Source organism: Bidens hawaiensis, unplaced genomic scaffold (assembly GCF_021521415.1).
Source record: "Bidens hawaiensis isolate Kalapana, Puna unplaced genomic scaffold, B.hawaiensis_p1.1 tig00011607_1, whole genome shotgun sequence".
Taxonomy (NCBI): domain Eukaryota; kingdom Viridiplantae; phylum Streptophyta; class Magnoliopsida; order Asterales; family Asteraceae; genus Bidens; species Bidens hawaiensis.
The window spans coordinates 24,929-38,930 of NW_027491905.1; the positions used below are offsets into that span (position 1 = coordinate 24,929).

The window sequence follows — 14,002 nt, forward strand, 5'->3', positions numbered from 1 at the left end:
ACAGCCAGATTTAATGTGCTTGTAGGGTTTCTTAAAATGCTACGTTTTAACGATTGAATCTTTTTTATGTTAAATTTGTACAAAAAAGTTTTTCTTTCTGTTAAATTTTTGCACAAATTTAGAGGGAGAAAATTCAAAAATACAAAAAAGAAGGTGCGTATGTTTTATATAAAAAAATTCAAAAAAGTGTGAGTGGTCTTTTTTAAAAATTTATAAAATAAAATAATTGTTTTAGGCTTTTAGTTCTTTTTCTACATGGGAAGTGATATGATTATTCAGTTACAAGCTTTATAGAAGCTCAAAATGTTTTTAAATGAAAATTTGATCCAGCCATTGAAAAATGATAGATAAATTGACTGTGTATGCCTAACGTGTGAAGTTACTAGGCTAAAAAGGCTTTTGAACAGTCATTGATTTGTATGGTAGCTTTTCATGAAACGTAAAAGTTTGAAGTGATATAAAATAAATTTTCTAAACTTACTTTGGAGAGTCATTTTGAAGATTTATGCATGTCTCTAGATACATCTCTCCGAACGATAGGCAGAAAAGCAATTACCTAGTCTACACGAGTCCGTTAGTGTCTTGATCACCAAAAATATTTTGTCTCTTAAACATAAAAAAATAATATACATACTAGATAATATTACAGTCATAAAACTTGTTTTTAAAGCTTAAAGGGTCAAATTAGAACTAAAAGGGTGGGGCATTCAAATAAGTCCTAAACACCCTAAATGTAAGGCTTGTAAGTCCGGACGGCATGTAAGTCCAACGTTCAACCTTAAAGCTTAAAATTTTTGTTTGTATACTAAAAATCTTTTGATCAAGCACTAGGGGGTTGGAGTCAAATTAGGGTGATCTAGGGAAAGCCAAATACGTTTTAAGAGAGATAAGAGGCATCATGGGTCCATAAGTGATGTCCATCTAAGCTTTATGCCTAATTGAACCTAAGCATATCACTTATGCAATGAAAATCATGCCAAGTATCTAGATATCTGCTGTCAACTTGTTCTCTTTCTCATAATAATGCTTAAAATGAATCGTTGTGAAAGCATCTTATTCAATATGATTCCATGTTCGGATCTTTTCTTAAATTTTTGCTCGTTTAACGAAACTGAAATTTGATCCCACAATATGTGAGAACTACTGAAGGTTGGGTAGAAAATTTTTGTTTTGTTTTGGTTTTATTTTAAATTTTTATTTCTTATTTTTTATTTTATTTTTTTTCTTTTTGTCTTTAATTTTACCTCATGTTTACTCTTGTCGAAACAAATACGTTCAGAAATCGTTTTTATCATGGATCAAGCTTGTGGTCACTTATGTTTTCTTCCCATGAAGCCTGGTGTGACTTAACATGTGTTTTCAGCCCAAATGGTTGGCCATCTATTTATGAAAAGTTGGGTTCTTTGGCCCAATGGTTATCAAGTGTTTAGTTCTTGGCACATCAGGCTTTCGGCCCAGACCAAATTTTTGAAGTTTAAAAGGAAATTATTAATTCATTATATGAATTACTGTTTATCTGAACTCTTAGAGGGATGAGAGGATTAGGCATGATTTGATAGACCTAAATCTCTCAGAGGACATGGTTAGGGATAGGAATTCTTGGAGAAGTAGAATTAAAGTTAAGGATTTTTAGAGAGAAATGAATACCTTAGGGGCCTCTATTTACCTTATTTTGGTCACACACCATTATGGTATTTTCTTTCATATATATATATATATATATATATATATATATATATATATATATATATATATATATATATATATATATATATATATAGTATTATCATTCTTACTACGTGCTACTATCAATGATACTATAGCTGAACTTTGATTTCCTTTTATATTGCCGCATACATATGTAGCCAAGAGCTGAGGGTCTCTCTGAAAGCCACCTCTCTATCCCATTGGATAGAGATACGGTGTGCCTACATCCCACCCTTCCCAGACCCTACATATAGCTTTGCTATTGGTGGGACTCCACTGGGTATGATTGATTGATTGATATTGTTTATCTGAACTCTCATCTGCATTAAACCTTTTTTTTTCTCTTCCAAATCTGATATCATCTTCACCCATATTATATCTGACCATCTAAGTGGTCTCGACAATCGCTAAAGGTATATGAACTTCTAAGTGACTTGTTCTCCGGTCACTGTTGAGACAATCTATGGACTAAATGAGTATTCTGAGTCTGAATGGTTGTTTGGATTCTGATAAGTGATTGTGATGATTAACTTGCAATATGTGATTGTGATGAATGATTTTAATTGTTGAATCATATTATGAGTTTCTTGGGTTGCAGGTTCTTCATCAATGGTATTTTGGTGTGTTAGGGAAGATGACACGAAATTCTAGACGGAACTCAAGGGTTTAACAGCCGAGATCATCGGTGATCTCGAGATATTCGGTTCTCGGGATTAGTTGACCGAAAACCTTTGGTCAACTAGAGAACCCCTGAGATCAACAGAGATCTCAAGGGTTCCCTGTCAAACTTTGATCGAGAACTCCTATGGTTGACCGAGAACTCCTTGTTCTCGGGTGTTAAGATTCATTATCAACCGAAATCCCCTCACCAAGATCATCCATTATGGACAGAAAACTCAATTTTTAGACATAAAACTCCTTTTATCATATTAATATTATTGTTATTTAAACTAATTTACAAAAGGGGATTTGTATTTTCATTAATTATGTGTTTGGTCCTTATAATATAATTGAGTTGCTAATCTTAAAAGATGTTGAATCCAACAGATTATTGACTGAGGACTTAAGTGAATATATCTCTAACTTGACTCGTTTGTTGCAGTTATGGCTGATCAAGCACCTTTGAAGTATGTAGACACACATAATATTGTTGGATGCCTTTTTGATCCCCCTCTAGCTCACAAGGAGTTCAAGTCAATGATAGTGGGGCTGAACATGTGCAGGATTTCTCACGTTTTACGAGAAAATCCTGTGATCTGTAAGAAGATGGTGACTGATTTCTGGAACCATGCTTCAATTAATAAAAGATGTGTTGGGGGAGCTGTTGTTATTGAATCAAAGATCAAGAAGAAGCCTATTATCAACTATGAGGCTATCATTCGTGATGTGTTGTTGTTCGGTGATCAACCTGATTACCCTATAGAGTATTCCACTAAAGCCGTGGCAGAGATTGTGCAAAGAATGGGATACGAAAAAACCTACCCTCTAACCATCAAGAATATGTTTCATCCATACTAGAGGTTCTTGATTCACACTTTCTTTACGTGTGTCTCAGGATGAAAAGGGGGTTCTGATGAGATTAATCACACCCAGATGTCTACCGTGGTTGCTTTGATCATGGATTGGAACTACAATTATTCCAAGTTTGTGTTCGATGAGATGATAAGAAACCTCAAGGGGAAGAAGAAGGAGATGTTCCTGATGTTCCTAATGTACCCGAGGTTCTTACATATGATTTTCGATTCTCATTATCCTGACTTGACTAGATCTGTAGAGACGCTAGATTTGAAGCCTTTGGGTCCCAATACTTTTGGGTTGATGAAGCAGTCAAGAAAAAGGGCCAAGGTAGTCTATCAGGGACTCCATCAGTTGGTAAAGTTTGAAAAGTTTGCTGAAACTGAGGCTACTGCTGCTGCTACTAGTGCCACTGTTGCTGAGAAACATGTGGTTCCTGTTCAAATGCCCACAACTTCCTTTGAAACCATTTCTGATGATGATGAGTCTGATAGTTCACCACCACAACATATGGAGACTGAACACCAGGTACAAAACTCTGTACCTACTTCTGAATAAATTAAAGATTTTGAATATTTCAAAGAGAAACTCCAGTCGATTGCATTGAAGCCTCCTCAGTCAGTTGTTGTGACACATGAAGAAGATGATACTGAAGAAGAGCCATCCACCGATCTTATTCCACGTAAACAATGAAAGAAGGATCTAAGACCGGGTGTGCTGGCTAGTGATCTTATACCAACCACTCAACCAACAACTACTGAGCCCGTTACTGTTGAAGCTCAATCTGATCAAGTTCCGTCTGTTGCTGCCCAACAAACTCAAGATCAAATCTTTGATGACATTACACAAGAGTTTGAATTTGAGGCACATATCCAGTCTACCACTGAACCATTTGGATCGTCTGACCCGATTGTTTAAGAAAGTTCAACTGCAATTCACAAGATTGCTCACATCCACGCCATCCAAGACAAATTCTTACAAGCTAAGGGCAAGGGGATTGAACTAGAATCCGAACCAGTTGACATAAACGCCTTACAACGCAGAGTCTTTGAGCTTGAACAAGACTCTATGGTAAAGGTTGTACGTATACAAGAACTTAAAGCCAGCAATGCAGATAAAAATACTAGGATTCAAGAGCTTCAAGAGAACATGGGTGGTCTTAATGCTTTATATCTCGACCTCCAACAAAAGCTTGTTCAAAGATTTGGAGATGACTTTAAAGGTGGTGATGATAGTGGTGAAAGGGCTGGTGACGATAATCAAGATATTCCTGCTGATAGCGGCTCAATTTGCGCCCTGCTTCAAATATCGATACGCCTGTGCAACTAGAGAAATACTTGTCCGCTCCACCAAAGGCCACTGAACAAACGGAAAGGATAAAAAGAAAGATGCTAATAAGAAAGAACTCCAAGCAGAATGTTGTGTCTTCTGATCATCCGGAGAAATTTGTGATAGAGCTCAAGAAACGTTTTTCTGATAAATATGGTGATCGCTCATCGGTCGTTTCATGGGTTTATGATACTGATAAAGAAATGTGGTGGGTCAAGCGTAAATCAGGTAACACAGAATATTACAAGAAGATAAAGGACTTCGGTTCGTGGACAAAGATTGATTAAACTGATTTGATAAATGCTCCTTTCAACAACCCGAGTCATGATCCAAAGGCCGCAAATTTCTGGAACTACTTGAGTAATCAGGTTGAAAGAGGATTTCCCAACATGCCTACTGCTGAATCTTTCCTCAAGAAAGCAAAAGGTGTACGTGATCCTCATACTGACAAGACAATGCTAAACGTGATGTGGCCTCTGACTAATAAAGTGACGTCCATTCCGATCACCAAGAGATTTCTTGAGGGTGCTCTTGATGAAATGAAGTTTTGGACCTATGATGGTGAGACGGCTACTGTCATTATAAGGCTTAATAAATGACAGGTCGTATTGTTGATCCAAGAGATTTACTGAAGTTCGGCGAAAAGGATATCAAGACCCTTAGCGGCTTTCAGATTATGGCTGAACCACTATATGAGCCAGGTGCTAAGGAGTATACTTGAATGGTGGGTTCGATCATATGAACAGGTTTATGGGCGGGCACTTACAAGGAAGCTGATGCTGACGTACTTGAGCACGAGTAAGGATCAAGCGGTAAACCAAGAGGGAGATTGTTGGGCTATACTAAATGGTTTACGCTTAATGTATATGGGCTTTGGGTTTAGGCTATATAATGTAAACCGAAATCAAATTCGGTGGGCTTATTGTATGTTTTGGGCTTCGGGTTATTGTATGTTATATATACATGATGTAACTAGGTGGTTAGGGTTGGTCGTTGTTAGACAGTGAGAGAAGAGAGTTTGTTATCATTGTAATCACTGTCAAAGGGCTTAAGCACCCGACGTTGAATAGAGCGTATATTTGAACCTATCTCGGGTGTTCATTGTGTTTGTTTGTGTTAATATTGAATCAATCTATTGTTAGATTCCGCTTAACAACGGGTTTACGTGATATCACATTGAAAGATCCTCTTCAGAGACTTACAAAGGTGCATCAATTTATGAAGAAGATGCGTCAACTATAACAAAGCAAAAGGTTAGATGTAATAGTTATGGTATTTATTGTTATAAGTTGTCTCAGGGATGAGTGATAGTAATACTCTGGTCTTCGCTAATTTAGTATTGATTTTAATATTAGGACCATAGAGGTTGATGGGACGAATTAAGTGCAAATCTAGGACTACTGGTCCAGAGCGACTCAGAACAGTCACAACTGGTAGGTGTTGAAATGTGTTTCTCTTTGATTTATATTTAGTGGCGATAATCCAAATAAAATTGTTCATGGTAGTTAAAGTAGTTCATGGGTTTGGTTTAACTAACCAAGCTAAACATATTTTCACTTAAAGTTAAATTTTTATAGATATTCCCAGATTAATATTTCAATGATATTTGAAAATACCTTCCAATCTTCCATGTGATTAAAAGCATTAACTAATAAAACATTGAAAAACGCCTTCCTATAAAAAGTTTCCAAAAGCATTTCCTAATAGAACATTAAAATACACCATCCCATTAAATGTTTAGTTATATAATTTTATAGGATAACTTTATGATTTCACTAACTTTAGCATAAATATAATTAGTTTTGATTTAAGGTGCTGTCATTTAGGTGCATTATGGTTTTCACCTCTGTTGAGTAGTTTATATTTATAATTTATTAATTTCATATGGCAGCTCATATTGTCAGATCCATATAGCAACAACATAGTTGTTTGTCATGACTCATGAAACTGAACGTATAATTTTTTTTTAAATATTTTTACATGTTTTCATACAAAGAGAAAGAGTGTCTAGGTTTACATTGCAGTTGTAGTAGCAATAGATATGATATGTATTAGGTTTGATGCTATAATAAACTGAATGGTGAGGAAATTTAAAGTTATAACAAGAAACAAAAATATATGTTGTATTTTTAGAGTAGAAGAAACTAGGTAATGATTTGTGAGTGAAATGTGATTTATTTTTTCTTTGTTCACATTCGGTTACGGGTAATGTGCATGTTATTTACCTAAATTTGACTATTTTATTTCATTCTCTACTGTTATTTCGTTTGCTTTGCGAATAGATTCCTAAAAGTGATTCAATTTTGTAGGAATCGGATGGAGGATTCGATATCTATCTCAAGTTACACCGGCTGAGGTTCGTTCTAAAAAACCCCGATTTAATGATTCGTTTGTACTCCACTTGTTTCTAATCATTTGACAAAGAGAATGATGTTTCAGGGTTTAGGGTTTGGACAAACAACAGTGGCTTCGATTTGGAGCCCTAATTTCTCAACTAAAAAGGTAATAAACAGAATTATCTTAAATTTTGTTAAATTTTTTTGGTTATTTTGCGTTTTGTTGAAGGCTTTCGAGGATTATATGGCTTAATTATGTGTTTTGAAGACAAAATCTACGCAACAAATCTTGAAATTTGTTGGAGTGCACCATGCTAATTTATCTTGGATGCTTCACACCGTTCTCTTCCTTAAACAATAGCGGCAGGCATTGGAAATTTGGATGATCCACATGCTAATGTGTGGCATTTCTCTGCTTATTTAGTGTGTATTAGTTTTGTTTAATAGTCATGCTATAGGCTATGAAATTGTAAATCAAATGGTAATTTTTGTAATTTAGTTGAATTGAACATGATATACAAGTTTACTTATATGCTCTGATTTTTTACTTTCATTTAGTATAAAGAGTTATAATTTCTCACAGTAATAGGATGCAACTACAAATAAAAAAGCAACAAACATTAAACCTTTACATGCTAACAAGCTCATACAAAAACTACTATAACCACAAAAACTATACTTAAACACCAACCTAGCTATAAACCCATGTAAGAATAAAACAAGTGCACAATAACAAGCCTATACAAACATTAAGCCCAAACAGCCTCTTAAACTCCAAATATAAACATACTCAACTCAATCCAAATAGTCCAATTATAAACTTCACTTCCAACCAAACTATAAACCTCTACATCTCAATTGAAATAATTCAAACATTAAAAAATATAATTAAAGTAACAAACTAATATATATATATATATATATGTATGTATTAAATCAATTTACGGAAATAAAATTGCAAAATAAATGAAAATAAAAACCTAAATAAACTCGCATAACACGTGGGTTAAAAGCTAGCATGTGTGTGTGTGTGTAATTGTCTACATTTAAAGCTCTCTGCCCTTCTCGTGCCACCAGATTTCTTCATTTAAAATGATGGCTTCTCATTAGGGTATGTTTGGCAATGAGCTTTTAAGAGCTTTTAGGAGCTTCAAGCTTTAAGTTTTTAAGAAAAAGCTTATGTTTAGTAAAAAGATTTGTTTGGTAGAAGTAGCTTCAAGCTTTTAGATTGGTAGAAAAAGCTCCATATTTGAACGCTAGTATTGGTAGCGTTTGAGAAAAAGCTAGCTACAAGCTTTTACATTTAAATTTACAAGTTTAGTACTTGAACTTCTATCAACTTTTGTTAATTTATATAATAGTTACACATTAAACCCTTATTCAAAACTAACTACCCCCACGACTTTTTTAAGGGGCGTAACTTTTTCAAACATTAATAATTTTTTAAACAAATTACATCATAAAAACGAGCATTTTATTCTCTTTAATTTGAGTATGATATTGTTATACTTCTTTAACTTTAAAAAATTAACATACTACGTGATTATCGGTTATGATCGTAACAAGTTGAGTCAGGTGAGCACGAGTTATGTGTAAGACCGAATTAGGAGTCGAGTCATATGAAGTTGAGTCATGTGTAAGACCAAATTAGGGTCAGAACGAGTCGATACAAAAAGGGTTAAATTAGTTCGGTTCGTGTCGGTACGTTTTTGAGTCGAAAAGGGTCATGTCAGACATGTTTCATATTAGAACAATGCATGTTCAGAGGGGGTTCACAGAAAAATAGGTTGGTTTAAAAAATTATTTATTTGAAATTACTATATATTTCGGCTTTGTTTCTTGATTTTCGCCATCAGTTACACGCTTACAGTCTTTCCATGAATTACACGTCTACATTCAGGTTATGCATACACCGTCATCAAGTGAATCATGTACCGACACTAATTATGCGGTTGATGTTAGGTTGTGCGCTCATTCCGCTGCACCACGCAGACACCCAGCTAGTTTTATTAAAAGCTTCTACTAATCTGCCAAACACCTAAACAAATTTAAAAAGCTACAGCTAGCAGCTACCAGCCTTCAGCTTCCAGCTTACAGCTAACAGCCACCAGCTAGTCTTGCCAAACATACCCTAAATTTTTACGGGTTATGAGTACTATCCACGGGTTTGACCCAGATGCATTTTACACGGGTCTTGGCATCTCAAATACCCCTAAATTCAAATAACCCATCCTAATTTCATCAATCGCACTCTAATATTGAATCTTACACATCATTTCATTCGTCCAATTCGAATGTCGTAGCGGTTCGTAAGGTGGAGATACATAACTCACTGCCCATTGAGCAACCATATGTTGTTACCATTCCTACTTCTCATGACGCTAATGGTGGTGTGAATCCTATCTAGGGTTTTCATCGTCTGCATCTGCGGATTATATTATTCCGGTTCGTTTCTATCCATCGAGGTAATTTATTGAATAATACTTTTTATTCTTTTTCTATGTGAATTAAATTAAGCCGTATATATGTGTTGAATTTATCTGCAAACAAGGTGGATTTTTGTCTTTATAATTGGTTTCATATTTGTTAATTAAAAATTGGAAATTAAGGGGAGATACTAGATTTTTTAATCCTGAATTTGACTTATGTCTATCTATCTGTAAGGCATTGGAGGATTCATTATGAATAATTCTTAAAACATAAATGTTATGTCCATACTCTAACCTGATTTCACGTTGTAACAAATTACGGGTCGGGTTTGGTTATATTAAATTGGGGACTTTTTTTCTAGCGGGTGGATTTCCGCCTACAACGTTCCGGTGGTTTGCCTATGTGGCCTACCATTCAATTGCACAGATGTTGACATCTTGAAGTTCACCGGGCTCGAGATAGTTGACTTGTTGTTGGTCAACAAAAGTGGCAGCTTTTCCGGTGAGGCTCTTATCGTGTTCTTGATACCCGTGCAAGCGGATATTCAGTGCAAAAGGACCGCCAAAATATGGGACGCGTGTATGTTGAAGTTTTCAGGTGCAAGAAACAAGAGTATTATAATGCGGTTGCGGCTGAGTATGGGTATGTCTTCCGGTATTATGATAATGGTTACCGTGCAAGTCAGTTGCGGTCTCGGTCAAAGAAAGTTAAACACAAGGAACATATAGAGTATACTGAGACTAAAGTTAAGAGTGTTATCGTTTGGTTCAGGTCATAAATGGTTCAAAATGAAATTTAAACTAACCTCATTTCAGAAGAATAATGAGGTTAGTTAAGACGCATGAACCTAAACATATTCGTGGATTGTCGGGTCCATTGGTCCAACCTAACACAAACTCGAAACCTGAAATGATCTGAACACGGCCTGAAAAAGATCTAAGTATATATTTGAAAGTCAATGTGTGTATGTGTGTATATATATATATATACACGTCAAATAGTTTTCAAATTCCTTTTTCAATATCTACTGAAATATGAAACATAAATTCGCATATCAAATAAAAGCTCAACGGGTTAAACGGGTCGTGTTTGGCTCAACCCGTGAATACGCATGTCGAGTTTGTGTTCATGTATCTCAACTAACCCCGCCTTTCTTCCGAAATGAGGTTAGTTCCTATTTCATTCTGATCCATTTTTCACCCATACGAAATGTGGTTTTATCAACAGATTAACAAGTCGTGTTCCGATTCACATGTCTTAACAAAACTCATCTTTCTTCCAATGTAGTGTTAGTTCATATTTCGTTTTGAACCATTTTTTACCAGAATCAAACTCGACCACTTAAATCAACCTGAAGAAACCGGGACCAGTGACCCTGTATGATTGCATGCTATTCTTTATATGTGTGTCTTAAGAATATAAAATAACTATGTAGTGAGTGTTACAAAAAATCATATGTTAATTAAATACATTATTTTTTTAATAAAAGTGTTACTACACGTTTACATGTTAATGCTTCAAACAGGTGCTTGAATTTACCAATTTAATCAGATTGTTAAGACACATGAACGATGAGAAAGTGCATATTGATTGTAGGCTAGACGGGAAGGTGACGGGTGAGGCGTATGTTACATTTGAATCTGCTAAGGTGGTGAAGCAGGCCATGTGCAAAGATAGGTTGATGATTGGGAAACGTTATGTGAAGTTGTTTGTTTCGACTCTGGATGAAGCTAGGTGGTAGATCATTCTCCATTCACTGTTTATATTGAATTTCCCTCTCCCTAAATTAACCCTTGCAAAAAATTTCCAGAAATCTGTTCTAGTGTTTAAATTCATCATTGTTGATTCTCATAAGGTAAAAACCATTTATCGTTGATAATTTAACTTATGTTTTGGACTAATTTGTTAAGGGTTTTGATAGTAAAACTCTTACGGATTGTATCGGATTAATTGACATTAAAACTTGATGTCAAAATTTAATTGATTGATTTCTTATTGTTATCGATGGTGTATTGATGACAATGATCTGAGTTTTGATTTTAATGATTAACGATTAGGACTTATGAGCCCATTTATTATGAAGATATAACGAATGGATGCTCAGTCGTTAATTTAATACCTCATTCGCTACAGAATGTATAGCGAATGGAGGCTCATTTGTTAGGCAATATAACGAATGATGGCTTATGCATTAAGATATTACCATTCTTTATGGAGGCATAATGAATGGTGTCTCATTCGTGACTACAGTATAACGAATGAGGCTAACTTCACGAATGGTAGCTGATGGCCTATATATAGGCAGCTCCTATTCATTGTATACGAGAGATCTGAGCCTAAATTATCCAAGTACCGTTACCATGCCAGATTCTCTCTAGACATAACTTTTCCACCATTAACGTAATGAAAAGTATTTAACGTATTCGTCTCGTGTTTATTAGTATTGATGTATCGTGTTAGCGACTAGATATTGACTCATAACGTGTTTCAACATATGGAATAATTATTATTAGAGAGAGAAGAAGAAGAGTGAGCAAAAGAAAAGGATGAAAATGAGTAGGTATTTATAGTTGTGATTATAAAGAGGTTAATAGGTAAGTCTTAGGAGAGAAAGTTGTGTTTGAAATATACTAGAAGAATGTTTTTCTTTTAATAAAAGATGTCAAATAAAATACTTAGAATAAAAATTAATTTAAGATGGCCATAATTATTATGTTACATGTTAAAATATTAATCTAGACATACCCGGTTTAACGTGTCAAATTAACGATTACACATGTAAACAATGAAATGAACATACATTTATGTATTTGCACATATAATAATAATAATATTAATAACTTGAAATGAATAATTTACTATTTAATAATAATAATAATATAGCGTTGAAATCGATGTTGTAACTTAGCAAATACAAAACAATGATAAACATCATAAAGTAGGGGTGTGTATGGGTCGGTAATTTGGAGCGGTTATGAGCCAAACCCATAACCATAACCGATATGTCGGTTAATGGATAACCATAACCATAACTGATTCGTTATGGCGGTTTCGGTTAATCGGTTTTGAAGGTTAAAGCGAGTCGGTTATGTGTCGGTTAACCGTAACCAAAACAATATAATTGAGCCTAAAAGTTTGATACCAAATATTAGAAAAGATGACTTGACATAATTCAAAAAAATATATAATCCATAATATTAATATCAAATGTTGAAAAAATGGCATTATATTATCTAACAATGAATTTAAGTTAATTTGATAACAAAAGTTGAACCAAACACATCAAATGGTATACTCCGACAATATGTTTGTTGAAAATAAATCCCCAAACATATTGTTGGTTAAATAAATGGGTCGGTTCGGTTATGGCGGGTTTGGAAGTATCTATAACCAAAACCGACCCACATTTGGTGGTTTTCAAAACTTCATTAAAACCGACGCACCGGTTATGACGGTTATCTGTTAAATTGGTTCGGTTATGGCAGTTATAGTTCGGTTAACGGTTATGACAGTTAAATTACTCACCCTGTCATAAAGAATAATAATAATAATAATCTTTCATGAAAATCAAATTTAAAACGGGTCATGTTTTCGGGTTTGAAAAATAGCATATGCTACAACATTCCCTACTTTTGGGAATTTCGTCACGAAATTAAGCAAAAACTACAACAAAAGTAGTTAAAAGAAATTTTAAAAGTTTTTTTATATATAAATAAATTAAAATGGAATAAAATGAAACATTTAGCATAACACAAAACTTCAAGCGGCCCGAAAAACGCTACAAATGAAAATATGGAAAGGACACACAGATATATAGCATATACCATCGGCGTATCCACCATGCTCATATCATACCCATTTGCACCGTTGTCCAAAATACCCTCGGTTCAAAGTTATAACACACAATCGTACGTACTTATGATTTCCATGCGATGACTTGGATAATTACGTGTCGACCCATAATTACCTTTATCGTCGGATGCTCCACATAATTCGTCCCATTGTATGGGTTATAAGAAAATAATGAACTTAATGGTTATCAATTATTAAAAATATTTTTTTATGTAATGGACTTCAGTGAACTTAATAAATAAACAGAAAACCAAAATATTGTCATGAATATATGAACATTTTCAACAAAAATATAGTAAACGAACTTTCAAGTTCAAAGTAAAAGGTCACTGTTACAAAGTCAATAAACAATCTTGAAACGAGAATAAACATGTGATTTTTTAAGAATACATAATGAAATCCATGGGGGTCAATAATGTAAATTTGAACAAGTTTACACGAAATTTTAGATGAATTGAGTTTGGATATATGAGAAAAGTTATAACTTAACACAATTGAGATAAAATTATACACGCGGCTTCTATTACATAGATATGATCAAATACATCCATAGCCCCTGGTGTTAATAAGAAATAAATGCTCTTAGTAACCGATCATAGGCAGCTAGATTGAGTAATAAATTTGCGTATGAATTGGAGAATAATGAGGATAGTTATAAAATAATAGAGGGTCCTTACATAGTTGAACAAAATAAAATTCGTGAACGGTGAGAGAAGGTGCATAAAAATAATGCTAGAATATTAAAATTGAGATAAATAGTCTTGAGAATTTGAATGAAGTATAAGAACTTCAAAAGTTGATAGCTAAGAAGTCATCACATGTCGTTTAAACTG

The 14,002-nt window shown here is 34.3% G+C and overlaps 1 protein-coding gene across 1 annotated transcript; it reads left to right on the forward strand.

Annotated features, from left to right (window-relative positions):
* Nucleotides 1–9,885: 9,885 nt before the first annotated feature.
* Nucleotides 9,886–11,058, forward strand: LOC143538322 (uncharacterized). The gene is made up of 3 exons (XM_077031907.1): nucleotides 9,886–9,997; nucleotides 10,089–10,144; nucleotides 10,843–11,058. Exons 1-3 carry the CDS (start codon nucleotides 9,886–9,888, stop codon nucleotides 11,056–11,058), a joined length of 384 nt encoding a protein of 127 aa, XP_076888022.1.
* The last annotated feature ends 2,944 nt before the right edge of the window (nucleotides 11,059–14,002 follow it).